This window comes from Hermetia illucens, chromosome 3 (genome assembly GCF_905115235.1).
Source record: "Hermetia illucens chromosome 3, iHerIll2.2.curated.20191125, whole genome shotgun sequence".
NCBI classification, from domain to species: Eukaryota; Metazoa; Arthropoda; class Insecta; order Diptera; family Stratiomyidae; genus Hermetia; species Hermetia illucens.
In genome coordinates, this window is record NC_051851.1 from 36037166 (window position 1) to 36061222 (window position 24057).

General features: G+C 41.2%; 2 protein-coding genes across 4 annotated transcripts in view; one reads left to right on the forward strand and one right to left on the reverse strand.

The window, feature by feature from the left end:
- The first annotated feature begins 26 nt into the window (after positions 1–26).
- On the forward strand, positions 27–7778 carry LOC119650894 (serine--tRNA synthetase-like protein Slimp). The gene is made up of 3 exons (XM_038054073.1): positions 27–206; positions 298–604; positions 6641–7778. The coding sequence occupies exons 2-3, from the start codon at positions 299–301 to the stop codon at positions 7688–7690; spliced, it is 1356 nt and encodes a 451-aa protein (XP_037910001.1). The 5' UTR covers positions 27–206; position 298; the 3' UTR covers positions 7691–7778.
- Positions 7729–24057, reverse strand: part of LOC119650892 (lysosomal-trafficking regulator) — a 38677-nt gene continuing 22348 nt past the window's right edge. For 2 of the 3 annotated variants that reach the window (XM_038054069.1, XM_038054070.1), the window contains 19 exons: positions 23158–23814; positions 22916–23101; positions 22571–22800; positions 21778–22512; positions 21535–21715; positions 21360–21475; positions 16021–17110; positions 15729–15955; positions 15279–15671; positions 15051–15224; positions 14833–14992; positions 14189–14772; positions 13998–14131; positions 10034–10769; positions 9839–9980; positions 9413–9771; positions 8521–9350; positions 8030–8461; positions 7729–7969 (listed from right to left, as the gene is read on the reverse strand). In XM_038054069.1, coding sequence (XP_037909997.1) covers positions 7837–7969; positions 8030–8461; positions 8521–9350; positions 9413–9771; positions 9839–9980; positions 10034–10769; positions 13998–14131; positions 14189–14772; positions 14833–14992; positions 15051–15224; positions 15279–15671; positions 15729–15955; positions 16021–17110; positions 21360–21475; positions 21535–21715; positions 21778–22512; positions 22571–22800; positions 22916–23101; positions 23158–23814 — 7499 coding nt within the window. In that variant the 3' untranslated portion in view covers positions 7729–7836. The remainder of the gene's footprint in view (positions 7970–8029; positions 8462–8520; positions 9351–9412; positions 9772–9838; positions 9981–10033; positions 10770–13997; positions 14132–14188; positions 14773–14832; positions 14993–15050; positions 15225–15278; positions 15672–15728; positions 15956–16020; positions 17111–21359; positions 21476–21534; positions 21716–21777; positions 22513–22570; positions 22801–22915; positions 23102–23157; positions 23815–24057) is intronic. The other variant, XM_038054071.1, reaches the window with a different exon arrangement.

Below are 24057 nucleotides of genomic sequence, written 5' to 3' on the forward strand. Positions count from 1 at the left end.
AGATACAAATTCGCTATCTTAATCTACTGTGGGGAGCTTTCGGGAAAGGAGCATAATCCGCACATCACGCTCTTGGTAATCTGACAAACATATGATTTTGGATTCAGCGGCATTTGACAGTTTAGCGGGAAGTGGGATGGAGTCGGTATGTGGCTGGGTTGGTATTGAGGCAAAAATCCAAAACTTCCGGACAATTTAAAAACAATGTAAGAACGAAAGTGATTTGCTGTTGAGTGCATAAAACTGTTATTCTCATTAAAAAGAATTATCATGGTCCACCATATGTTTGTATTCCAGCATGAGACTGCGGCAAGCCGCTCCGGTGCTGCACCAAGCGCGGAGAAGGATATCGGCACTCTATGTGACCGGTGATAAGGCAAAGGAAAACTATGCTGTGCTCACACCTTACATGGAGTTTTCGAAGACGTTAATCGACGAACAGGACGCTCTACGTGATAATATAGCCAAACGTCGGCTAAACTTGAACCCCGATGAGGTGCTGAAAAAATACGAAGTTTACAGATCGAAAGAGACTTTAAAGGCCGACTTGGAATTAAGGAGAGACCAAATTGCGAAAGAAATAAAGGAGCTGCAAAAAACGAAAGTGAGCTACATTTTAAATTTGTTTCATGTGCAAATTGTAACGAGTTGTAATTGTGGGGATGGATGATGAAATTTTCGTGGAAAAGTAGTGAAGTCCTTGGTTGCTGGTATTTAGAGAGTCAAAAAGAAAACTAAGAAAGGAGTTGATATATAACAAACCGTAAGGGAAGTGTTTTCAAGACAATCCTTTTGGGCGGAACAACTGTGAATGACCGGAAGCACTATTTCTGCACATTTTGTAGTATGTAATTATGAAGGTTCTGAATGTAGCTTCCGTTTTTGGTTTAGAAAAAAATTACAGCACACATATATATCCTGGTAATGTATAAATATTTTTGCATTGTAACCAGTATGGTTACATATGATCCTGCCTTTTAGAATTCTGTAAAATCATAGTAACTCTTTTTGGGTTTGGAGTTGCTTGTCAAAAAAGGCGACCAAAACGGAGAGAAAGGCAACTTGCTAGCAAACGCCTCGGGCAAGGATGGAATTTACAGGTACAACCTTTGGCTATCGAGTATGGTCAACAATTGTTTTTCGGTAAATTCTAAGGATTCATATTTCGTCATCGCCAGTTATCGATCTCATAAGAAGCTGCATTCATGGAGGAAGTAGTACTATCACTATTAATCGGATATTTAGTGGAAAAATCGCGGAAACCTAGATCGAATTTGAGCCGCGAATGGTTACTCAAGAAGAAGGAATTTTCTCATGTGAAGTTATTGCAAGAATTGAGACTAATATAAGCTAAATCTTTTTTATATTTATCTAAATTTTCTTCGCTCTTGAATTGTGCAACGCGGCGCAAACGTTTCAGAGATTCATCTTGTGTCGTATATTTGGATGGCGTTCTGGTCCTCTGAGTTCGAGCATTTAGAGTATCTCGATCGCATTTTTCAACTTCTCCTTGAGGCCGGTCTAGTACTTAACGTTGGGAAATGCAGTTTGCGATTACAAAGCCACCTGATTACCCTTGAAGGCATCCAACTGGACCCAATTAAGGCGCAAGTGCATGTTAGACTTCTATCGTCGTTTCTTGCCCAAGGCCTCTTATTATCAGTCGATCCTTAACACCTTCTTGTCTGGGTCGCAACCCAAAGACTCCCGTCTGGTTGTGGGCTCCCCAGAGGCTGTCCAAGCGTTTCAGATCACCAATCAACAAATGGGGATGCTACATTTCTGGCAGTCTCTCAGCAACATGCACCCCTAGCTGCATTCGTCGATGCCTCAGATATTGCATTAGGTGCTGCTCTTCACCAAAAAGAACCAAATCTGGCAGCCGTTGAGCTTCTTCTCCAAATAGCTGAATTCTGCTCAACGGAACTACAGCACCTATGATTGTGAGTTATCAACTGCATACCTCATACAAGAACCATGGCTTGTTGGTGGGGTAGTCAGGGGCCTAAATTTACAACATGCTGACCTGCCTATGCCTATGGAAGTGATCGGCCCCGCTCCTGCATGGTAGTCTCAAAAGACTTCCATGTTAATTTGGTTAACAACCTGTATGATGGCGATACCACCACATACCACATCGGCTAAACTAACCATAAAAAGGCAACAGGGAGATAAAGAGATACTATGTTGGAAATATGCAGTTGCCTGCATATTGACGCAGAAGACGTTCCCAGTGGAACATTCATCAGGGCTATGCAATATGCCAAAAGTAGAGGCATAGGGGTAATATCAGGATGTGATGTCGACGCTCACCACATATGCTGGGGAAGTTCCAACATCCATGCAAGAGGATCGAGACTACTGGGGTATCTAGTAGGAACCGATTTGCAGATCCTGAATTTGGATAATGAATCCATTTTCTTCAACGTGGTCAGGCGAGAGGTCATCGACATGACGGTGGCATCCCCTGACATCGCGGCTCTGGTCGGAGAGTGGAGAGTATCAAACGATATCACCCTCTCGGATCACAAGCACATCCACCTCCACCCGCTGCAGTTCGGAATTGAGCGCCCCAGTCACGATTCCTGGGAAACGCATCAAATCCAGTGCTGGAATTGAGCTTTCGAGGAAAGTTATCCACTCAAGTTGCCAAAGAAGGGTAAAACATCATGGTGGAACTTGGATTTGGCCAAACAAAGGACAACGACAAGGATGCTTCTCAATCGTGCCCTGAAGTGTGATTCAGATAATAGCTGGAATCGCTATAAAGACATCGAAGGTGCCTTCAGTTATGCCTTATTCGCGGCAATTTGTGATGCGGCAAGACAGCATGGAATCGAACCGCTGCTAATCAGTTTGATCCTTCGCATGCTAGAGTGGACAAAAGATCCACATATTGGTCGGCCAGAAGTTTATTAAAGTAAGATGCCTTAGGGGTTGCCCACAGGGGGGTGGGGGTTTGTTCTCTCCGCTGTTATGGTTCTTGGCAATGGATACCCTGCAGACGACGTAGCCGTAATAATTACCGGTGAGTTTGCCGACACAGTATGTGATCGCTTAAATTCAGAGGCTTGGTTGCCTAATTATTACTGGATCAATGAGTACTACGCCGACTGCGGCACTTGAAGCTATCCTAAATCTACTCCCCATTCATTGAAAAGATATAGACTGTCGTAATCACCAAAAGAAAAGAATGGTCGACAAATCGTCATGAGTCTTTTCAGATTACAGACTTAATAATTTGAAATTAATGCCCATGTTTTTTTTACAGTTGGTATATAAGTTTAACAAAAAAAACTAGGTTTTTTTCCTTATCCTGTAAATATTTTTATTTTTTCCCGCATACAATGGTTTCGTGGTCTCCGAAACGATTGTATGCAGGAAAAAAAAAATATTTACAGGATATGGAAAAAAACCTGGTTCTTTTTTCAGACTTAATAATCTTCACCGACGGGTCAGTCATTGAGGGCGGATCGGGCGCGGGGATGTTCTTGGGGAATCCGATTATGGAACTGGCCCGCCCTCTCGGAAAAATTACGACCATATTCCAGGCGAAGATATATTCTATTTGATTGGCAGCAGACGAACGTCTGCGACAAAAATGAAGGGGTCGCACCATTCGATTCTGTTCCGACAGTCGGGCGGCATTATCAGCACTAAACAGCAACAACATATCAAACCAGTTGGTGTGGAGTTGTCATCAGGTGCTGTTGAAACTTCGCCGACTGAACGAAACATTTCTAATGTGGGTGCTGGGCCACTCTAACATCGCTGGTAATGAGGAGGCTGACAGACTGGCTCGAAGAGGGTCTGGATCCACAATGGTGGGGCCAGAATCAGCTTTTGGAATCCGACCATCCACTGTCAAGTCTACTCAAAAGGGTGAAATTGCAAGAATTCACGCAGCCGAGTGGAGCAATTTGAACTCTTGTCGACAAGCGAAAATCCTTGTGAAAGAATCTGGGGTCACTAGAGCTGCATTTTTGTTGTTCCTTAAGAAGTGGCACATGAAAACTCCAGTAGGGTTTTTAACGGGACATTGCTCATTAAACTACCATATGGAAAAGATTGGGGTGGTGGTTTCGGCTAGGTGCATCCAAAGTGAGGAGGCGGAGGAGACGGCCCTGTAATTTTTATGCAGCTCCGCGGCCTCCTCAAGGTTTTCTTCAATGAATAATCTGCACATTCTCTGCGTCTGGAGAATGTTCTCAGATTCGCTAAAGTTTGCGAACGCCGTAGGCGGAAGCCCTTCAATGGGCGATTTACGGGGATAGTGCAATGGACCTAACAATAGCCGGAGTGCGACTTCCCCCAGCAAACTAAACTAACTGCATACCTCGCAATTAAATACTTTCAGTATTCCGCTAAAGCTGGCCGTTCAAAGTGTTCACGAATCATAGGCCACTGACTTTTGCTTTGAAACAAAAGCCCGACAAAGCGTCTTTTTGCCAACTTCGGCATTTGAGCTTTATCAGTCAGTAGTTGCTGACGCTTTGTTACTTGGTCAAGAGGCCAAGATCCCCGCCACCGTCGATTTTCCTGCAACTGCCGACACGACGCAGTTTTTCAGAGCCTAAGGACCAACTCCAAATACACTATCTTCGACGCGACATCCAGTATTTAATGCTAGACTTCAGACAAGAGATCAAAGCCATATATTCCGGCCGGTTCTTGATCTTGCGGACTCAGGCATTCAGACAACGAATTGGCCAGTCACCGCAAAGTATTTCTGGCCGTCCATGAACAAGGAGATTAATTCTTGGGCCAGACAGTGCATCGTATGTCAGAAGTATAAGACTACAAAGCGTGCGTCCGTTTTGCCTTGCAATACGCGAATGGACCATCTCCTGCGAAATAGTCCATGGTGCGTCGGAGTAACTGAGCTGCGTTTCAAAAATCCATTAATGATCGAATGAATTCGAAGAGACCGAAACGATGTGGACGGAAACCGCTGACGAAAGCAAAAGGCCAAAGATCAGCCCAATTCCGAGGTATGGTAGCCGTTTTTGGTGCATAAATAAGACTCTCGATTTGTAGATTGCTAACCGACAAAGCTCGGAGAAAAGCCCAACCACGTTAACTCGGCCAACAGAATTTCACGCCTTGTAAATGCTCTGGGTGTGAAATAGCGTACTAGGCAAGAAGAAAGGAGTTGATATCGTCCGCTGATTTCAGTCGGTGCTAATCTTAAATTACTTTTATCTTCTCGAATGATTTGGTGCCGTTATTGTTGAATGCAGTTTACAATCAGGTTATTACAGCATTCGTCCCGCATTGCTCCATGGATGATGATGTCATCAACATGGACCTCCATTTTTAAGATGTTTCTAAAGATTTGGTTCATGGTCATATCGAATTTGGTTGCTGCTATCTTTATGTGGAAGTCCAGGTCATTTATATGAAAGGTTCCTCTGCTTGGAGTTAAGATTATCCTTAACTACAACAAGTGATTCGATTCCGCTTCCATGGTTGATTGAATCGTTGGGTCATCAATCGCTGATGTTGCTGTAGCGGATGTGTAATCAGTGGTGGTGGCATTGTTACGATATACGATCGTGGCTTTCTCGTCGGGGACAAAAACGTCGTAAATGTAAAAGCTGGACCTAAAGTAGATTGGATTTCAGTTGTTGAGGGTTACGAAGATTTCGTGGTCCTTAAATGAGTATGCTGATCCTAAGTCAATTTCAATCGCACTAATTTTGCTTAGGCTTCGACGATAGTGGCAGAACGATAATTGTTCTGCTGAAATTGGTGATCCTGTGTATCTTTAAATCCTTTCATCTGGTTTGTTGTTAGGTCTCCAGATTTCATAATAATTGTGATGCATATCTTCCCACTGCTACCAGTGAGATTTGCACAGCGACCTTCCGTATGACATCCTCGTGGTCTAACCACTCAGCTATCCGGACACAGATTTATCATTTGCACAACATTAATAAAATTGAAGCAGAGTCTCATTAAAAATCAAATAATAAAATAATAATAAAATAACGTGCGCAATGATCCTCCCTGTCATTAAAAGTAGCCATAGAAAAGGGAAATTGGTTGCCAACCAAACTGCAATTCATTTTTCACACACCATGCGCCTTAAGAATATCATTTAGTTCTAAGACCTTGAAGAGTAGAGATCGTGTGATGAGCAATTGTTGCTTTTGCTTGACCATAATTAAGTTGTAAACCAAATCGCGAACCACGCCACGGGCAATATAACTTGCTGCGTCTAACTTCATTGCCACCTGCAACTTGATTGGCTAACAGGTTGCTCGTTGGAGGCTGGTATTACAGATATCTATTTTTAATCGGTTCCTTTAGGTTTCATTTTTAATCCTGTTTATTTTCGGAAACGGCAGCATTTAAATTGTAGTAATGTTTGATTCTGTTTTTTAACCGGTTTCAGGCGAAGTGTGAACCTTTAAATCGTTCATTCAGTGTAAATTTAAAACTTCAAACCTTACTTTTTTTACTTACCAGCTTCGTAGCTATTTCGTCTTCTACTCAGGATCTCCAACGATAATGTAACGGTAACATACGTTGAGCTAATTACAATAAAAACTCAATTTGCATTTCCATTCTTCCATATCCTTTTTTTATTTATCTCCGCATATACTATTAGCTTATGACCCAATATTTTCCTTTTCAGCAAGATGAGTCCATTCTTCAAGCAAAAAAACACGAGGGGGTCGAACTTCGGAATTCACTGAAATCATTGAAGGAAGAACTATATCCAATCGAAGATGACTTTGTCCACAATTTCCTGAAACTACCAAATGGATTATGTCAAAAGACTCCAGTGGATGAGTCGAGAATTATTTACCGTCAAGGTCTTCCAAAGAGCATCCAAGAGCCCCATAGTCATTTAGATCGCAAAGATCTGATCGACTACCGCGACCCAACATGCTATTATTTGAAGAAGGAAGCTGCCCATTTCGACTACTATACACCATTCAATTGCGTTCAGCGTTTCCTCGATTCGGGCTATGTGCAATTCGTCAATCCTGACTTTGCACGAACACTTTTACTTGAAGCTGCGTCTATCGACTTAAATCAAATCGAAATCGTTGACGAGGAAGATATAAAGGAGTCGAAAGTTAATTTGCTGCATTTAACTGGAGGTGGCTCAGTTGCCAGCTTCCTGGGCTTCATTACAAAGCTTAGTATTTTTCCAACGTTTTTACCACTTCGTTTCGTAGCAAGTGGACGTGAATATATCATGCAAGATGAAAAACCGCACCGGGGACTTTTCACCGCCACACAATCAAACTGCATACAAACATTCATCGCTGCCCGAGATGAAGATGAATTGGATAAGGAAGTTGAAACCGCGCTTGGATTGGCAATAGATCTGTTCCGTGAACTCGACACTCATTTTAGAATTGTTTACCTGCCAGCCCACCAACTTACGGGTGCAGAGAGTCTAAGGGCGTCAATTCAAATGTATTCGCCAATTTACAATGAGTATATTGAAGTTGGGCATCTGAGTAACTATTCAAATTATGTTTCGAAACGACTGTTGTTTAATTTCAAAGACGGAAAATCACATAAATTCCCATATATTGCTGCGGGTTCTATAATGAATGTTACGAGAATTATAGCGTGCCTACTCGAAAACGGAAGGGCCCTAACCGTTCCACGTTCTAGCTCAGAAAAAGACGTAGATGCTATAAAAGATTTTAAAAATTTATTTGCGTAGCGCACTAAAACTTATATAATAAAATAACAACATTTTTATTTTTATGTAAGTACAAAAATTTAATAACTTAATAAAACATAGAAACGATTCTCTTTCTTTTTGTTCTTATAATGATATCAACTCAAAGTATCAATCAGGGAGTATTTTCAAGCGTTTATTCCTTTGTGTAACATAAATTGCGGGAGTTTGGGAGGATCGCCAAGAAGCCCTTCTGAATCCCAAATTTGAATGTAATCTTTTGTTAAAACAGCCAAATGTTGATATGTGGCAAATGTTAAGCTGCAAAGGAAGATGTCGTTGATTAAAGGAGCCGGCTTTAACTGTAATACTTCAAATTACCTCAGGACGTCTAATTGTGATACAATGATCTCTCTAATTAAGCTCAAATCCCAGCTGGACCATAACTTTACGATTCCGCCTTCAAATCCGGTGGCGATAACATTTACGCCTACTCCTTCCTTAATGTACGAATAACAAGCACACAACATCCGCTCCTCCTGTATATTATGGCTGACGTATTTGCCATTTACCGAATGTAACCTCATTATCGACTGCCCATTGTAATTCATCGCAACATTAACGAAATCATCGAGGTTTTCTTCAGTTACTTCAAAGCATTCCTCATCGACATCGGATAATCGTCTATTGTCCTCTGAAGGTTCTATTGAATGGACAGTAAATATATCTCCTAAAGTAGGGCTTATGATAACGATGTTGAGTGGTGAGTGACGTATTTCGGACGGTCGATCTATCGTTCGTATATAGTTCAAGCTGAAATAGAAATAGGTTACTTATTATGTCTCCTATAGAAGCATATTCGCTTTACAAACCTGTTTAGATCCCATATTACCGCTAATCCGTCCTTTCCGATCGAAACAACGATTTTGAACTCGATAGAAATGCAGATGGCAGTCACTTCGTCTGTGTGTCGGACAAGTACAGTCGGACCAGACCAGTGTATTGTCCCGAGATCATACTTGCAAGTCTTATTCTCTTTCAAAGATTCATATTCCTCTAATCGAGATGGAAGTTTTAAGGATAATCTACGAAATGCGGAATTGTATGACAACTTCATCCCAATATTAGAGTGTCGATTTCGGCCACTCTTCCCAATGTCATGGTTCGTGCAGTGATATACTGTTATTTTCCCCGAACTATGTCCAAACCACAGAACATTAGAAGAAGAATGCGACCCACAGCAGCTTATCGGATCAGCCGGATCGTTGAATAAAAGTGGCTTGGAGGAATGGATGTTATCGTTTAGTGGTTGCACACGAACTATAAAATCATCGTAGTGCCACGAAACAAGGTTATATTCTGAGTCCGTTCCAAGCATGACGGAACTTTTCTCATACAACCCATAGAGCATGTTCTTGCTTTCAAACGGTAGTAGAACTGAAAAGGGAACATTCGGTTGTTTAAATACGCTGCATATCTTTGGATCTTCCAATTGAGGTGATCCTGTAAAAATTCCCCATCGAAGTCCTTTCACTGAGGTCAACACAGATGGTTGGTGCGGACTATAGTTCAGTTCCGCAGAATTATCATGTGGGGTCTTGAATAGCTGCCGTGGCATTTGCCCGTAAGTTTTTACCATTGTTTGAACCGCCTGCCTTTCAATTGGGTCCTTTATAGCTGAAAACTCGAAATCGGAATAAGTCTGGAAAAAGCCATATGGGAATAATAATAATTGTAAAGAATCGGACCATCATTCCAACTTACTGCCGGATGGAAAACGTTCAAAGCATCAACGGCTGGTTGTCCTGTTTGCTTGTATCCAAAAATCAGGTCAATCCAATTATGTAAATTTTTTCGAACCATTTCCGATTCAAGTGCCTGTCGATGAATTAGGACGAATAGTCGTGGATTGTTCCAGCACCAAGGTGGCAACATGACGTGGTTAACAATTTCTCCATTCTGTCTCACTCCAAAATCAAATCCTTCGAAGTTTTCAAACATCTCAGGCAAACAGAAGAATTCTGGAATCAACTCTTTTACGTCTGTCGGTGAATCTTTACTCGCCAATTTCCATGTTGTGTTTAGAGAATGAAACGTTCTATCTGGTATGTCGAAGTTGTTGTCTATCGACAGAAAAATATGATATTGAAACATCTAAGAAGGAATTAAATATATTAGGTCGACATTCACCTTGGTAGCGTAGGAAGAATTTAGTGAACGGCGGAATTCGAACCAGGAAGTGCAAGACAGTACCAGAATTCGAGTAATGAGAGCTGTAGTGGTATGGTTTCAGCTCCCAACCTCCACCATTTGTCATAGAGTTGCTTATATACTGAAACCAATATCTCGGTTAAGTTTGAATGACAAGCAGTCGGTCATACTTACTCCATAGTTATTGAGATAATGCTGTTCGTTTTCTTTATGCTGCACTGCGATCGGTTTATCCAGCTTCCGATAGCTACTTCTTTGCGTCAGATCCAGACATTCAGATGTATAGTCTGCCAAAATCCAAGGGAAAACTGGATACTGCATCAAATCGTTATATGTTCTCCCCGCGAGTTGATTCAAGGTCATTAAGTATTCCCAATTTGTTAATCGACCTTCTTTCCATTGCTGCATTAGTTTCACTGGATCTACATTCACCACAATTTTATCAGCGAATATTTCCCTCAAGACAACTCTATCATCCGGATTTTCAACAACAAAGAAAAACGATTTATTTGAGCTAATGAAGAATTCAAAGGCATTCTCTTGATGTTGATAACGGCGAATCCAGATTTCAGTGATATTGTCAATGAAAGCATTTATATAGAAAAACTTATAGCGATGAGTTGCTGCGAAAAAGATTTTTTCTTCGGTGACAATGAGTTCACCATCAATTTCACCATCGACTGGTAAGAATTTGGCAGGGAAATTAAATAATATTTGAGCATTGAGTGAAAAATTCATTTGTTGGTCGTGGGATGAGATTAAATACTTTAGGGGATACGTCTTAGGTTGGTTTTCTGTGTGCGATGCCCGGAAGTCCGGCATTATAAATCTCGAATTAATGTTTAGTGTGCAGCGACGTAAACGTGTGCGACTTCGTAATGGGCCTTCAGTATCATCCAGCTCCCATGACCTGTAAATAAAATTGAATAGATTTTTGAGATTTAGAATATAAATTTGGATCACGTTAGAATATCGTAAGTACGTTTTGTAAATAGCCGCAGGCAAGTGTTATATACATTTCTTTCAGTGAAAGTTTTTCCCATGTTCCTTTTGGAATCAAGAGTGAAATAAGTGATGTCGTATCAAATGTAAGCGTTTTTCTACTAGACACCTTTTCCATTTTGCCAGTCCTCACAGAACGCTGCAACATCTCAGTAATGGGAAATTGCCTGCCGCATATCAATTGGACTGATGAACAGAACATAAAGCAAGGTGGCCTGGTCTGATCACGCTTCAGGTTAAAATTGCATAATTCGACCAGCCCTCACACGACCTCCTCGCGGTGTCCGCTGGAAACCGTCTTCAGGCGGGCTAAAAGTGTGTAAGGCCAGGCTGGGAGTAGACTCTCCCAACTGACGAGGATATGCTTGTCTGCTGGTAATGTGTTCGGCACAAGTGGATCTGGCGGGGGAATGAGCTGAAGCAACAGCCCGGGGATCTTTCTCCCTGCACTGGAGAAGGGCCTAATAGGGTCCCAAGCCAACGTGGAACAGTATATATCGAAGGCTGCGTGGCCAATGAGGAGCCTGGTCTTTAGTATGCGAACTCTGAATACCTTAGGCATCTTCAATTTCAAATACGACCCTTACTCTGGTGGCTGAGCTAGACAGGCTGGCCATTCTTCTCGGACTACTCGTGGGACATGGACTCAATTATTAAGAAAACAAACCAACGATAGAAGAGGTGGTGATGCCAGGCGCATCATCGGAGGACGAGCTGCCGGAATTCAGCCAGGAGACAGTAGCCGTCGAAAGCAGCACACTCGGTGCCAGCCGTAGCACCGCTGTGCTGAAACCAACCACAGGGACCTCCCGGCAGACGGACTAATGGTTTCTAGCCTGGAATCCACTGCCGACAAGCTGAGTGTAGCAAGTACCAGACATAGTACTCCTAACCCGAAATCCTCGACGTCAGGCGACCCCTCAAAAGTAAAGACTGACAAGAACATCGGTCATCGGAAACTAGCTAAGAAGCGAAGCTCCGTTGATGTCCTGCTCAAGAGTCAGTACCAGAAGGCCATGCATATTCCCAGCAAGATTGCTAAGAATAAGGAGACCGGTACTGTCGACGAGCCGTATGAAAAAGACCTCGCTAAATACGAAAGCGAAGCCCGTCGCTCTTAAACACAAAATTGAAATGCGAAATCCTTCAGCGACGTGGCCAGGAGCAACTTACGTGTGGCGTTGGCGGACGGTAAGTCTCCTAGCGGTAAACTAGCGTCGGAGGTGTAGACCAGTGTCGAGGTCAGGCTGTTGGAGATGGTCATTGAGCATCTCCTGGACGCCAAAGGCAAACACGCGGGATCTATTCCCTGCTTTGATTCCTCTTAGGTGGCAAGTGGGTTGCACGTTATAGCTAGCGAGGACTCAACTCTCAAGAGATTTCCTCAATTCATGCATCGCTAAGATCAGCGACACCTGGGAGGACGTAAAGCTCAAAGTCATCCTCTACAACGAGATTCCCAGGAGACCGGGCACTCGCTTCTGGTTGACGAAGATCCGCATGGATAAGGACAAGCTCATTCAATTCCTGCGCCTTCAAAACCACTGGATTCCCATGGACAACCGGGTTGTCATCAAGGAGGAAGAACCCCAGACAAATAACCAACATTTTCCGCTCCCTATAAATGGAGAGTGCTTGGAGGCACTGAAAAAGGTCGACTATAAAGGGTGGTTCGGAATCAGGAACGTAAAGGCGAAAGTGTTCCGCCCTCCAAAATTGGACAGCGACCTGGATCCAATCGACGCCGCCAACGAGCTGTTGGAGGAGATGAGGATCGATGGTCCGACGGGGACTGACGAACCCCCCACGCAAGCAAATTATGCTGAAAGTAACGCAGAGAAATCTGCAGCACTCGAAGAGCGCATCGGCTAATCTACCTATAGGAAGACATCGACATCGCACTAATACAGGAGCATTGCATCGGAGGGGACCAAACTATTAACGGGCTCCAAAGCAAATATTTTAATTTATTTCACAGCACAGGAGACGCTGAATACGACAGACCTAGAGAATTTATCATCGCAAAGAAGAATCTGCACGCTTTTCTGTGTATGGATCTGAGTTCCAGCGACCTAGCCGTGGTCAAACAGGAGCAGGCGAGGACGGAGAACGTGTATATTTCCTCGGCTTACATGACTCACGACCGTTGAGCTGCGCCAGAAGAACATTTGACGAGCACCTTAGCAACAAAAAAGGCCAACCTGTTGATAGATTGCGACGAAAATGCAAGGCACACGCTTGAGTATTTCAGCTTATAAAAACTGTTTCGCTCGAAACGTCTCACCATAGGGTCAAAACTCTTATTGTACGAGACAATGATCTTGTCAGTCCTTAAGTATCCCTCGGAGACTTGGGCTCTTATCAAAAACAAAACTGCAAACTCTTGGCCGTGTTCGAGGGAAGAATCTTCCCAAGAATTTTTGCCTCCCTACATGTCGCCTACATAACGACGAAATCTATGAACGATACCATGACCGTCTGGTTATGGATAACATCGGGCTCAACAAGCTTCGGTGGGCGCGTCACTTAACCCGTATGGGTAAGGATGATCCAGCCCGGCAAAATCAATGGTAGAAAAAGAAGACGATACAGACCCTACCTGAGATGCAGCGATGGCGTAGGTTAGGACGCCAGACAGCTTTTAGGGGTATTGAATTGGTGCACGTCGGCGCAAAACCTGGGTGTCTGGAGTTCCTTATTAAGGCAGGCCTAGACCGGATACTGGTTGTTGCACCGTTGATGGTGATGGATTCCAAACCCATAGAATATAATTGCATCAACGGCTGGAAAAATTTTACACTAATCGCAGTTCTAATGTGTTTATATCTCGCCATGTTATGTTCAACTTTTGAAACTATCCAAGGTTTATCTTGATTTTTTTTATAAAGACTGAAACAAGTAAATTTAATTATCAACTCCTTTCCTCAGAGCAGAACTCGCGCTGAAGGCGACGGAAGATATCAGTATCAGAATATATATATACGAAAAACAATGAATCTTTAAGCAAAGAAGACTTCCTAAATGTTCTGCTTCTGATTTAGTCAATCAATTTGCGGTTTAGAACTAAACTTAATATCCTATATAACATATTTGCCAATGCCACTAATTTGCCAATCAACCTTTTGATTCAACTTACTTGGGATAGAGACTAGGACAATGCCATGGTGTTCCTTCGTGGGTCATCCTTTGAATAACTAACTTCCATTCGGCGTAAATGAAACTTTCATCGTACTGTCGCATCAGATTCAACAAGTGTTTCCTTTCTGAATTCTACAATTATCAACATTATTATAATCACATTCAAATCTTAACAGTATCAAGAATCACCAAACAAACCTGTAAATCAGCAACTATTCTTGTTATTGACATCGCCGTATCAGTACAAGTTTGAGCAATCGATTCAAACCTATATAGAGCTTTTTCAATCATTGGTTTCTGTTCCGTCAAACAATTTGACCGACTCAGCTCCAATTTATCAACTGACTCCTCTAAGCTCCACAAATCATTTTCAGTCACTAGCAATTTTTTACACACCTTTGACACAGGCGAGCACTCGCCATTGATTCCGGACAAAGATTGATATTTCCATAAAAAAGCTTTAACCATTTTCCAATCACAGACAATATTAGGTAAGGCGTTGCTTTGTTCCAATAAGGCTAACAGGTGAGTAGTTACAGAACTCTTGAAAGTTAAGATTCGATTTGGCGCCAAACCCCAACCTATCAGACTGCTACATCGAGAATTTCCTGACAGGCTCAAAATTATTAATAACTCAAATAATTGAACTTCTACAGCGGAGGGATGATATGAATCGCTTATAGAAATAAAGAACTGGATGCTGCGGTCGATGAGTAGTTCGAACCGAGTTCGAGTTTCCGAGGATGATAAATTCGAGTCTGCTAATTGTATATCTAATGAAAGATTCAAGGCATTCATACTATGCAGGTTCAGTTTACATAAATAACTCTCACCTTTGAGTTTTATATTGAGTCCAATGTGGACATTTTCTCTTAAAAACATTTGTATGAGCGATAACAAAATATGAGCTTGGATGGAACGAAATCCGTATACCACTTTCGTAAAGTTGTTACTTCCATAATATGAGAGTATATTTAACAATTCCCAGAGTACCTAAGAAATAGTGATGAGACATTATTGATTAATTTTATTTCAGACTCTATGAACTCACATTTATATGTCCATTTGAGCAAACACTTTTTTTCGCGATTGTTGTTAACAAGTCGCGGATATTGTATTCCGTTTTCCGGTAGTCTACTTTGATTTCTAAGTAGATTTTCTGTAGAGCCTTCACGGTCGATTGAATTACTCCACTTTCAATCATTAACATATTATGCGCAGGATCCTACAAAGTTCTTTATATTTAATATGCTGGAAAACCAATTAAAGTACAACATACCGTCCTGTAAATGTATTCTATGACCTTGAATACATTCGCAGCCAAATTAGTATTCTGTACAGTTTGCACGGACATGGCCAGCAAAGCATTCAATCCGATTTTATTATGAATCTTCAATTCCTGATCAGAAATTTCTTCGAAGTTAATTGAAAAGCCAGGTTTACATGTTACCCATTCTAGACATGTTTCCATAAGTGTACCGTCTACAGGATGCAAGGCTAGTTGATTGGCTAAATGATGCCAGTACATTTTTTTCGTCACGACTTGCAATTCACTTGGCAAAAGCCTTTCACAAAATACCATCAAAAGTTTAAGAATTGACGTTCGTACATCACAACTTCTATGATTTGCAAGGACTAAGATAATTTCTAATTTTACATAATGTGCTAAAACCTGCAAGTTCAGATCATTTTGTTATTTAAATTTTCGCAAAACATGCAGCAGATTTACCTCATCAATTGCACTATCTGGTAAGACCAGTAGATAGTCTCGTAGCAGAGTGAAAAGACCATTCTGCATTGCAATAACTCCGACACTATGATATGCATTTACCCTAGCAGATCTAATTGTACCTTTGCTGCCTTGTGTTTCTTCTAAACTTGAAATTTCATCTGAGTGAACTATATCGAATCCGCCACGCAGCATGATGTCGTCCTCGGTACTAGAAAATGTTCGAACTGTAAATAAATAAGAAAAAATTTCTATGATATACCGTTGTGCTTTTTATATAATATGCAATCACCTCTTCGAGCATTGTCATTATCAGAAACTGTTCGCAGTCTTTTGGACTTCTTCCTTATGGTTCTTCTGTTATCATTTTTCTCATGTTGAGACTGTAAAAGTTGTTTTTTCTTCAGCTCCAACAAAAATTTTCTAAATCGTTCATTGTGTTCTCGCCTGACTACACAAAGTTTTCTTTCATCAATTCCAGAGCAATTTGCAATCGTTTGCAGCGTATCATAATCATATATGAAATTAGTGAAGCGATTGTGTCGCGATTTTGCGGCTTTTCTATTCATAAGATGTTCACAATTTGTTATTTTAAACTCGCCTCTGCTTTGAAATTGTTTTTCGGAACCTGTGAATGGGCTTTTTCGATTGCGAATCGATAGCCGAATTTTATTAGACGATAACGGAAGCGTTATAAGTCTTGATTTTGATGGTATATCCGAAGTTAACAGAAAATAAAATCTAGACCGATTATCGGTAACGTAACACTCGTTTGGCCTTTGTAAGATAAGAAGAAGCTTTGTAATTTCATCAAGAAGCGACGGAGAAGGCGGAGCACCAGCAAAAGTATTCAAGATATTTATGAATAATGAAGCCGTTTTCTTTGAAAAATACACCGGGATTGGTGCTTCGACGAGATAAATTTTACAAAGATTCAATAGCTCTCGTACAAGTCCGGCTTTAATAAACTGCATCGTGTTATAGTTCTGCTGGATTTGTTTATCACTAACCAAATCTTGAATGCATTGTAAGATCATATCTATTACAGTAGAATCCAAAGAATCAATAGTGCTCCAATCAGAGTAACGTTTGATTGTATTGACAATGAGGTTTGGATACACTACACACACGTCGAGATTTTCCACTAATTGAATTTCACCGTTTTTCTGATCGCATACTATACCACTGCACGCATTATTTAAAATCACTTTTAGTAAATGAACACTTTTTGAGCAATGACTAGTCTTAATAACGGACCCGATAAGGTTTAAAGTGTCCCTTTTTATGAATTCTGTGTAGAGCCTAGAATCGGTAAAGGCTACTCGGAAGAGGATGTTTAGGGCAATCGCTTGAATTTCCGGTTTGTTTGTAAGTTCGACCGCCTGAAAAGAGACACAATAAAATTGACTAGAAAAAGCTTTATATAAAATGTAGACTATAGAAATCTGTAGACACAGCATTAAACCAAACCAACCAAACCGAAAAGGAATTGTGAAGGTTACGAAGAGAGTCAACACTGACGATAAAGTCGAGTGCCAAAATATTTTTTTTTTTTGGAATGATATGGAAAAAGCCAACTGAAATACCGAAATAGGACTTCAATTTATGTAAAAAGCGAAGAAAAGCAGTTCAAAACCGAAAATAAAGCCCTTCCTTCCTTTTTTTGGTATCATCATCGTCAACGGCGCAACAACCGATATCCGGTCTAGGTCTGCCTTAATAAGGAACTCCAGACATCCCGGTTTTGCGCCGAAGTGCACCAATTCGATATCCCGAAAAGCTGTCTGGCATCCTGACCTACACCATCGCTCCATCTCAGGCAGGGTCTGCCTCGTCTTCTTTTCCTACCATAGATATTACCCTTATAGACTTTCCTGGCTGGATCATCCTCATCCATACAGATTAAGTGACCCGCCCACCGTAACCTATTGAGCCGGATTTTATCCACAACCGGACGGTCATGGTATCGCTCATAGATTTCGTCATTATGTAGGCTACGGAATCGTTCATCCTTATGTAAGGGGCCAAAAATTCTTCGGAGAATTCTTCTTTCGAACGCGGCTATTCTTCTTGCTAAGAACCCAAGTCTCCGAGGAATACATGAGGACTGACAAGATCATTGTCTTGTACAGTAAGAGCTTTGACCCTATGACAAGTTTCGAGCGGAACAGTCTTTGTAAGCTGAAATAGGCTCTGTTGGCTGACAACAACCGTGCGCGGATTTCTTCGTCGTAGCTGTTATCGGTTGTGATTTTCGACCCTAGATAGGAGAAATTATCAACGGTCTCAAAGTTATAGTCCCCTATCTTTATTCTTCCCGTTTGACCAGTGTGATTTGATGTTGTTGGTTGGTTGGTTTTCGGTGCTGACGTTGCCACCATATATTTTGTTTTGCCTTCATTAATGTGCAGCTCAAGATCTCGCGCCGCCTGCTCGATCTGGATGAAGGCAGTTTGTACGTCTCGGGTCGTTCTTCCCATGATGTTGATATCATCAGCATAGGCCAGTAGTTGGGTGGACTTAAAGAGGATCGTACCTTTTGCACTTACCTCAGCATCACGGATCACTTTTTCGAGGGCTAGATTAAAGAGGACGCATGATAGGGCGTCCCCTTGTCTGGCCTCGGGCATGGTTTTACAATGAAGTATAGCCTACGTGCTAAGTGCGAACTGACACACTTGATGTACTTAGACGACATCAAGCTGTATGCTGGTACTAATGACCATCTTAGAAGTCTGTTGCGAATAGTAGAAATGTTCAGCCGTGGTATTCGGATGGAGTTTGGATTAGACAAGTGTCGAATACAAGCCATCCGAAAAGGTCATCACGTGCCGCATGCCGGACATAGGAATGGTGACCTCCACATCGAAGCTATGACCGAGACAGACTTCTACAAGTACCTGGGAATTCTGCAAGGAACCCAAACTCGAGTTGGTGATCTGAAGGATTCTCTGCTGACCGAATTACGGGGACGTGTAAAGTTGGTGCTGAAATCGCATCTTCGGGGAAGAATAAAATAAGCGTGTTGAATGTATTCGCTATCTCTTCACTGGCTTATGCATTCGGAATATTGCCGTGGATGAAGACCAATCTGGAAAAAATCCACCGGCGGATACGGACAACTATGTCCAGATTCCGAATGCATCATCCAAACTCTGCTTTGGAGCGGATGAACCTGTCTCGTGACATCGGAGGTAGAGGCGTGGTTGACGTGGCGGCACAACATCATCGCCAAGTCGCCTCGCTGCGCGCTTGTTTTTACAGCAAAGAGCAAGCGAGTCCCTTGCATGCGGCTGTCTGTAAGGCAGACTGTGGGCTGACTCCACTTAACTTGAAGGATCGATCTTTCAATGCTCTGAGTGGAGTGAAGTTCGACCAAGAGCGGATCGATGAATGGAAGTCGAAGGCAATGCACGGTAAACACGTGAATTGTCTTTGGCAGCCATTTGTCGATTTGCATTTATCAAACAGATGAGTGTGTGCTGGGGAGCTCTTTGCGGAGAAGGAGAGGTTCATGTGCGCCATTCAGGACGGCGTGGTCGCCACCCGAACTTATAAAAAGCTCATCATGACGGAACGGGTGGAGAACGAGCAGTGCAGAATGATGTTGGACCATCTCATTTCTGGTTGTACTGTTATGGCACCAGTGCAATACATCACCAGGCATAATGCTGGTTATCCATCAAAACCTTGCATACAAGCATGGGCTGAGCACGGGAACATGTTCGGTTTACCGATATGAGCCGCAACCAGTACTTGATAGTTCTGTTCTGTTCGTACTGTTAGTTGACAAGACGGGTCGCTCCGCGTATATTATTGATGTTGCTATTCCCCATAATAGCAACATTGAACGGAAATACGTGGAGAAGGTGAACTGTGAGCCATTGGCTCGGGAAATCAAAGAAATTTGGCGTCTCGCGCGGGTGGTTGTAGTTCCCATAATATTGTCAGCTACAGGTATTGTACCTAAATCCCTTATGGCTTCCCTTGATGTTCTGGGACTTTCGCACAGTCTGGTTCAAACCGTGCAGAAGTACACCATTCTGAATACGTGTTCGATGTTGCGGGAGTACTCGACGGCTTCTCCCACTGAGCTACCACCGGCCACCACCACCAGCGCCCCTTTAGTTTTTAAGTAGGTAGGTTCGCCCAAGCCTAAATGCTTGGCACTTAGTGCTAGTATTAGGTAAAATCCGGCATCTGCCGAGATTGTGATAACTCGGAAATAATCGTTGGCGTAACAATCCATATTGGATCAGGGTATTGAAGTGTGTTAGAGCACTTTATTCAAGATTGTAACGGTACACTAGAGTACACTGTAGGAGGCAAAGTGGTAAGCATTGATCTCGAACGAGATTATTACACTGATTTGACTCATTCACAGCTGAGTCGACTGATATCCGACATTCAATCACGATTACAAATCCCTCTGCCAACAGTGAGATTTGAACCGCGACCTTCCGCTACGACAGCCCAGCGCTCTTACCAGCCATCCGGACACGGAATACATAATATGTGCCTTAATATTCAAACAAGTGAAAATGGAATTTACTGCATACTGCGCGTTCATCATAAACTAGTGCTACTGTGCTAGTCACGGGAGGCTCAATTCGGTAGGTACCCACAAAACACCTCCAGGACCCCAGGACAGTCGACTTCGCGACTGAACTGCTTCGATTAGGTTAGGAGAACTACTTCGATCATATTACTGCCATTATCCTCTGTAAAATTGACTCGGCAACAAGGAGAGAGCGTGATCAATTTCATGTGTTCAAGTCAACTGGAAATAGTGTAGCTGCATCAATTATTCTTTTGGTCAGACATCACCGAGTTGCCTAGGTACAGTAATCGACAAAAGTGATTTAAAGTTAACTATCGCTAAATTCGCAATACTTCACAATCAACCCGTTATGAAAGAAAGTTATGCTTTAGTTTAATAATTTAGCAAAATTACTTTGTGAAGAATTTAATAGGTAGGAATTCAGATATTTGGAGCAGGAAATGCCTATGTTCACCAAATTGTCCCTAAATTATATAGTAAGCAAATTCTAGTCGATATTAAAGCTTTGTTAGTATCAGATCAAATGCAAGATGTAAAGTAACTCGATAGGACCAAAAAGTTGTCGATATCTCCACTTGACTAAATCTTGACAAAACAGATTCGACTGTTGGTGAATGAAAACGAAAACAAAAGCTAAGAATACAGAATACACGAATTGACGACTTAGATATATAAGTTTGTATGTATTTAATATATTGCAGTGGGCATAAAAACTATGTATAAACAAACCAGACACCTCAAGCTGCTTCAGATTTGAACAAAACTCCTCCGAGACTCAAATCAAGAAGAATTTTACAGACTACCAGTCCGACTAAATTTCGTGATAATAAGTTCAGTCGATTTCGAGTAGATTGAGTGTGATACTGAAGGTAATCAAGCAAACATTGTGATGATTTTAAATAGAGTCTCGTTTTACATGAAATTCAGAAATAACATAGGATTATCTGATGTATAGACTTGTATAATGAAGTAGCTGTATAGACTCGTGTTGCTTTGTGAATATTATACAGTTTTATCCAAACAAATCTAAATCTAAAACAAACTATTGATTACTTCTAGGCTCTACTTACCTTGGCAAAGAGTATCAATAGGCAAGAAAGACCTCCACAAATATAGGTTGCATTTTGTAAGGAAGGTATTTTCGTTGGAACCATTTTTGTGTACAATATGACATCTTGTCGTTTGCCTGAAATTATATTGTTTTTACCCACTCCTATATAACTTACGCAGTTGATAATTTCTTACCTAATATATTCGGTCCGGTTTCATCGTGAGAATACCACAATAAATAATTTGGTTCATGAACCGAATACATTAAAATCAAATTATATCGTAGAAATTTCAAAGAATCCTGTAGCGGATGGAGTTCAAGATTTGCATACATGTGGTAATCAAGAAGTCCGTAATTGGGGATACTATTTCCAGCCTAATTTGGTAGGGTAAAGAAACTATTATTATGAAAGACAGAAAATTAAAGAGAAATCTCACTTGGCAATAAATTAAATTATTGCAGTCCGGTCCCAAAGCAGTCAAATTTGCCAAAATGCCTCTGTTCAGACATTTCTTGAAAACCAAAAGATTTGAGAGACTATAATTTATATACTCATGATCACTACACAATTGATTCATATCTATTGGATACATTTCGCCAATAGTGATCATTTCAAAGTTTATTTTTATAGAACCACTTTGCGGACTCCAAGGTAGTTCGAAGGGGAAGGATACTGTTCCATCCAGTATTAATGTAAGATCCAACGCTTTTCCTTGTTTTTGGACTGTTACGCATAAATGAGTCCACTTATCTTCTTTCAGTGGAATAGAATCCAATTCTATGCGAGCACCATGCAAAATGTGCCCGGGTGCATTTTGTAACAGACTAAAACCACTCAAGCTTCTGAAAAGTGCGTGTTTCGTTGTTTGTAACACATGCTTGAATGCAGATCCCTCACTTCGACGTTGCCGGTTATTTACTGAATTGTTTCCTATCGTAGGATTCTCCGACGATTCGAGTTTACGACTACGTCGCAGTTTACAAAGTGATCCTTTGTTTGTTTTTAATTCTTTAGATGACGAGGAGCTAGGTGTTAGCGATTTTGCATCTGTTGGACTATGTTTGCTAGAGATATCGGAAGTGGGATGATGAAATTCAACAATTAAATTGGAATGTTCGTTCACGTATAAACTTATAATGAGCTGTTGCGTTCCGAATGAGAGTATATGAGTCTGAAAAGATGGATTTAGACATTGCATATATATTATTAAAACGAATACTATAATAAACCTCTTCGCAATGTTTTGGATGCCGCGAACTGTCTGAATGTCGATCGATTTGAATCCAAGTTGATACTGTGAAACCTTCTTCTGAGAATGGCTTTATATTACCGTTCGAAATAGGTAGGAAACAAGGAGATCTTGTGAACAGTGAATCGACTTCGTGGATTTCATGTAGATTTCGGATTTGTTTAATATTTTCTAATGCAGCATCTTCTCCAAGATATGAAACAGATGCGTCTAGCGAGCAATAGAGTAAATATATTTAAATGAAAGTTTGTAATAAGCGAATTAACAAATATTTTTAATAAATTTTATAATTTATATTCTGTTTTGATTATATCTAATAACTTACCATTGGGCAGAGGAAATTTGATGGCAGCGTAAGGAGTAACTTTGAAATTATGATTACAAATAGCAGCCATATGTTGCAAAAGAATGTCAACAGGCGGATTTTCAGTTGCTAAAATATTCAAATAAGCTGCAAGACAATCCGGATCTCGTAGATCGGAGATCAAGTCCAAAATTGATAGTTGTAGATCTGTTTAAATGAAACTGATATATAAAGCTACACATATATGGAGAATCTGAGAATACCTTTTAATCGAAAGTCATTTTCAGACAATATCTTGGAAAATCCTTTTATTAAAAATAAGGTCCCTCCTAGCGAATCTCTCACCGCAGATAATTGCTTCACCAATTGTGTCAAGCTAGTCACCCAGTTCTCTGGCTTCCTAATGCATTGAGAAGTGAGTTCCATTAAAACTTCAACTACGAGGTTGCACAATCCTTCATTAACGATATGGGCCCGATACTTTGATGATGGGTTGTATCTTCGGAAAATATCCCTCTCATCTAGACTCGAATCAGAAAGCACCAAAACTTCAGCATCGGCTTCGTACCCTTCATCCGTGCCAACCAAGTTCAATTCACCGGCTTCATTATCACTCATATCAATCTCGCTTTCATTTCTTTCTTCTTCATTTGCGCTTTTACGAACACCTGCTTGTGGTACTTTAGTTGTTGGTATGTTGAGTGGCGTTTCCTGACTACTATCATTACCGCTTTTACTGAACTTGAGTGGGAGTTGTTCGCCATTTACATTCAAACTGGTACCATTCATTTCGGCTACTTTTAAAAGGGTTTGCAATACTTGGATAATAGCGTTAGCGTTTTCCACATCACCCCATAATTGCCTCGAATGTGGCAAAAGTAAATTTCGTATCGGTCGTAGAAGTGATTGCATATTTTTGTCTAAGAACAAAACAATATCATAAAACTATACAATTACATTCATTCGAAAGTTAAGCTTCAAAACACTTTCACAATAATTTGATTATAAACTTCTTAAAACGCGCGAATGCCGGTTTCCGGATTATATATGATTACCGCGAAAAATATCCATGCTACGGACGATACTAAATACAACATGACAACTACGAATATGGAAAAATCTTCGCTAAAACCTTCTAACTTAATTATCTCAACACGAATGGA

Excerpts from the sequence above, each read along its gene's own strand:
- LOC119650894 (XM_038054073.1), top strand. The coding sequence starts at position 299 with ATGAGACTGCGGCAAGCCGCTCCGGTGCTGCACCAAGCGCGGAGAAGG. Across the intron at positions 605-6,640 it reads AGGAGCTGCAAAAAACGAAA|CAAGATGAGTCCATTCTTCA; the intron begins GTGAGCTACATT and ends TTTCCTTTTCAG.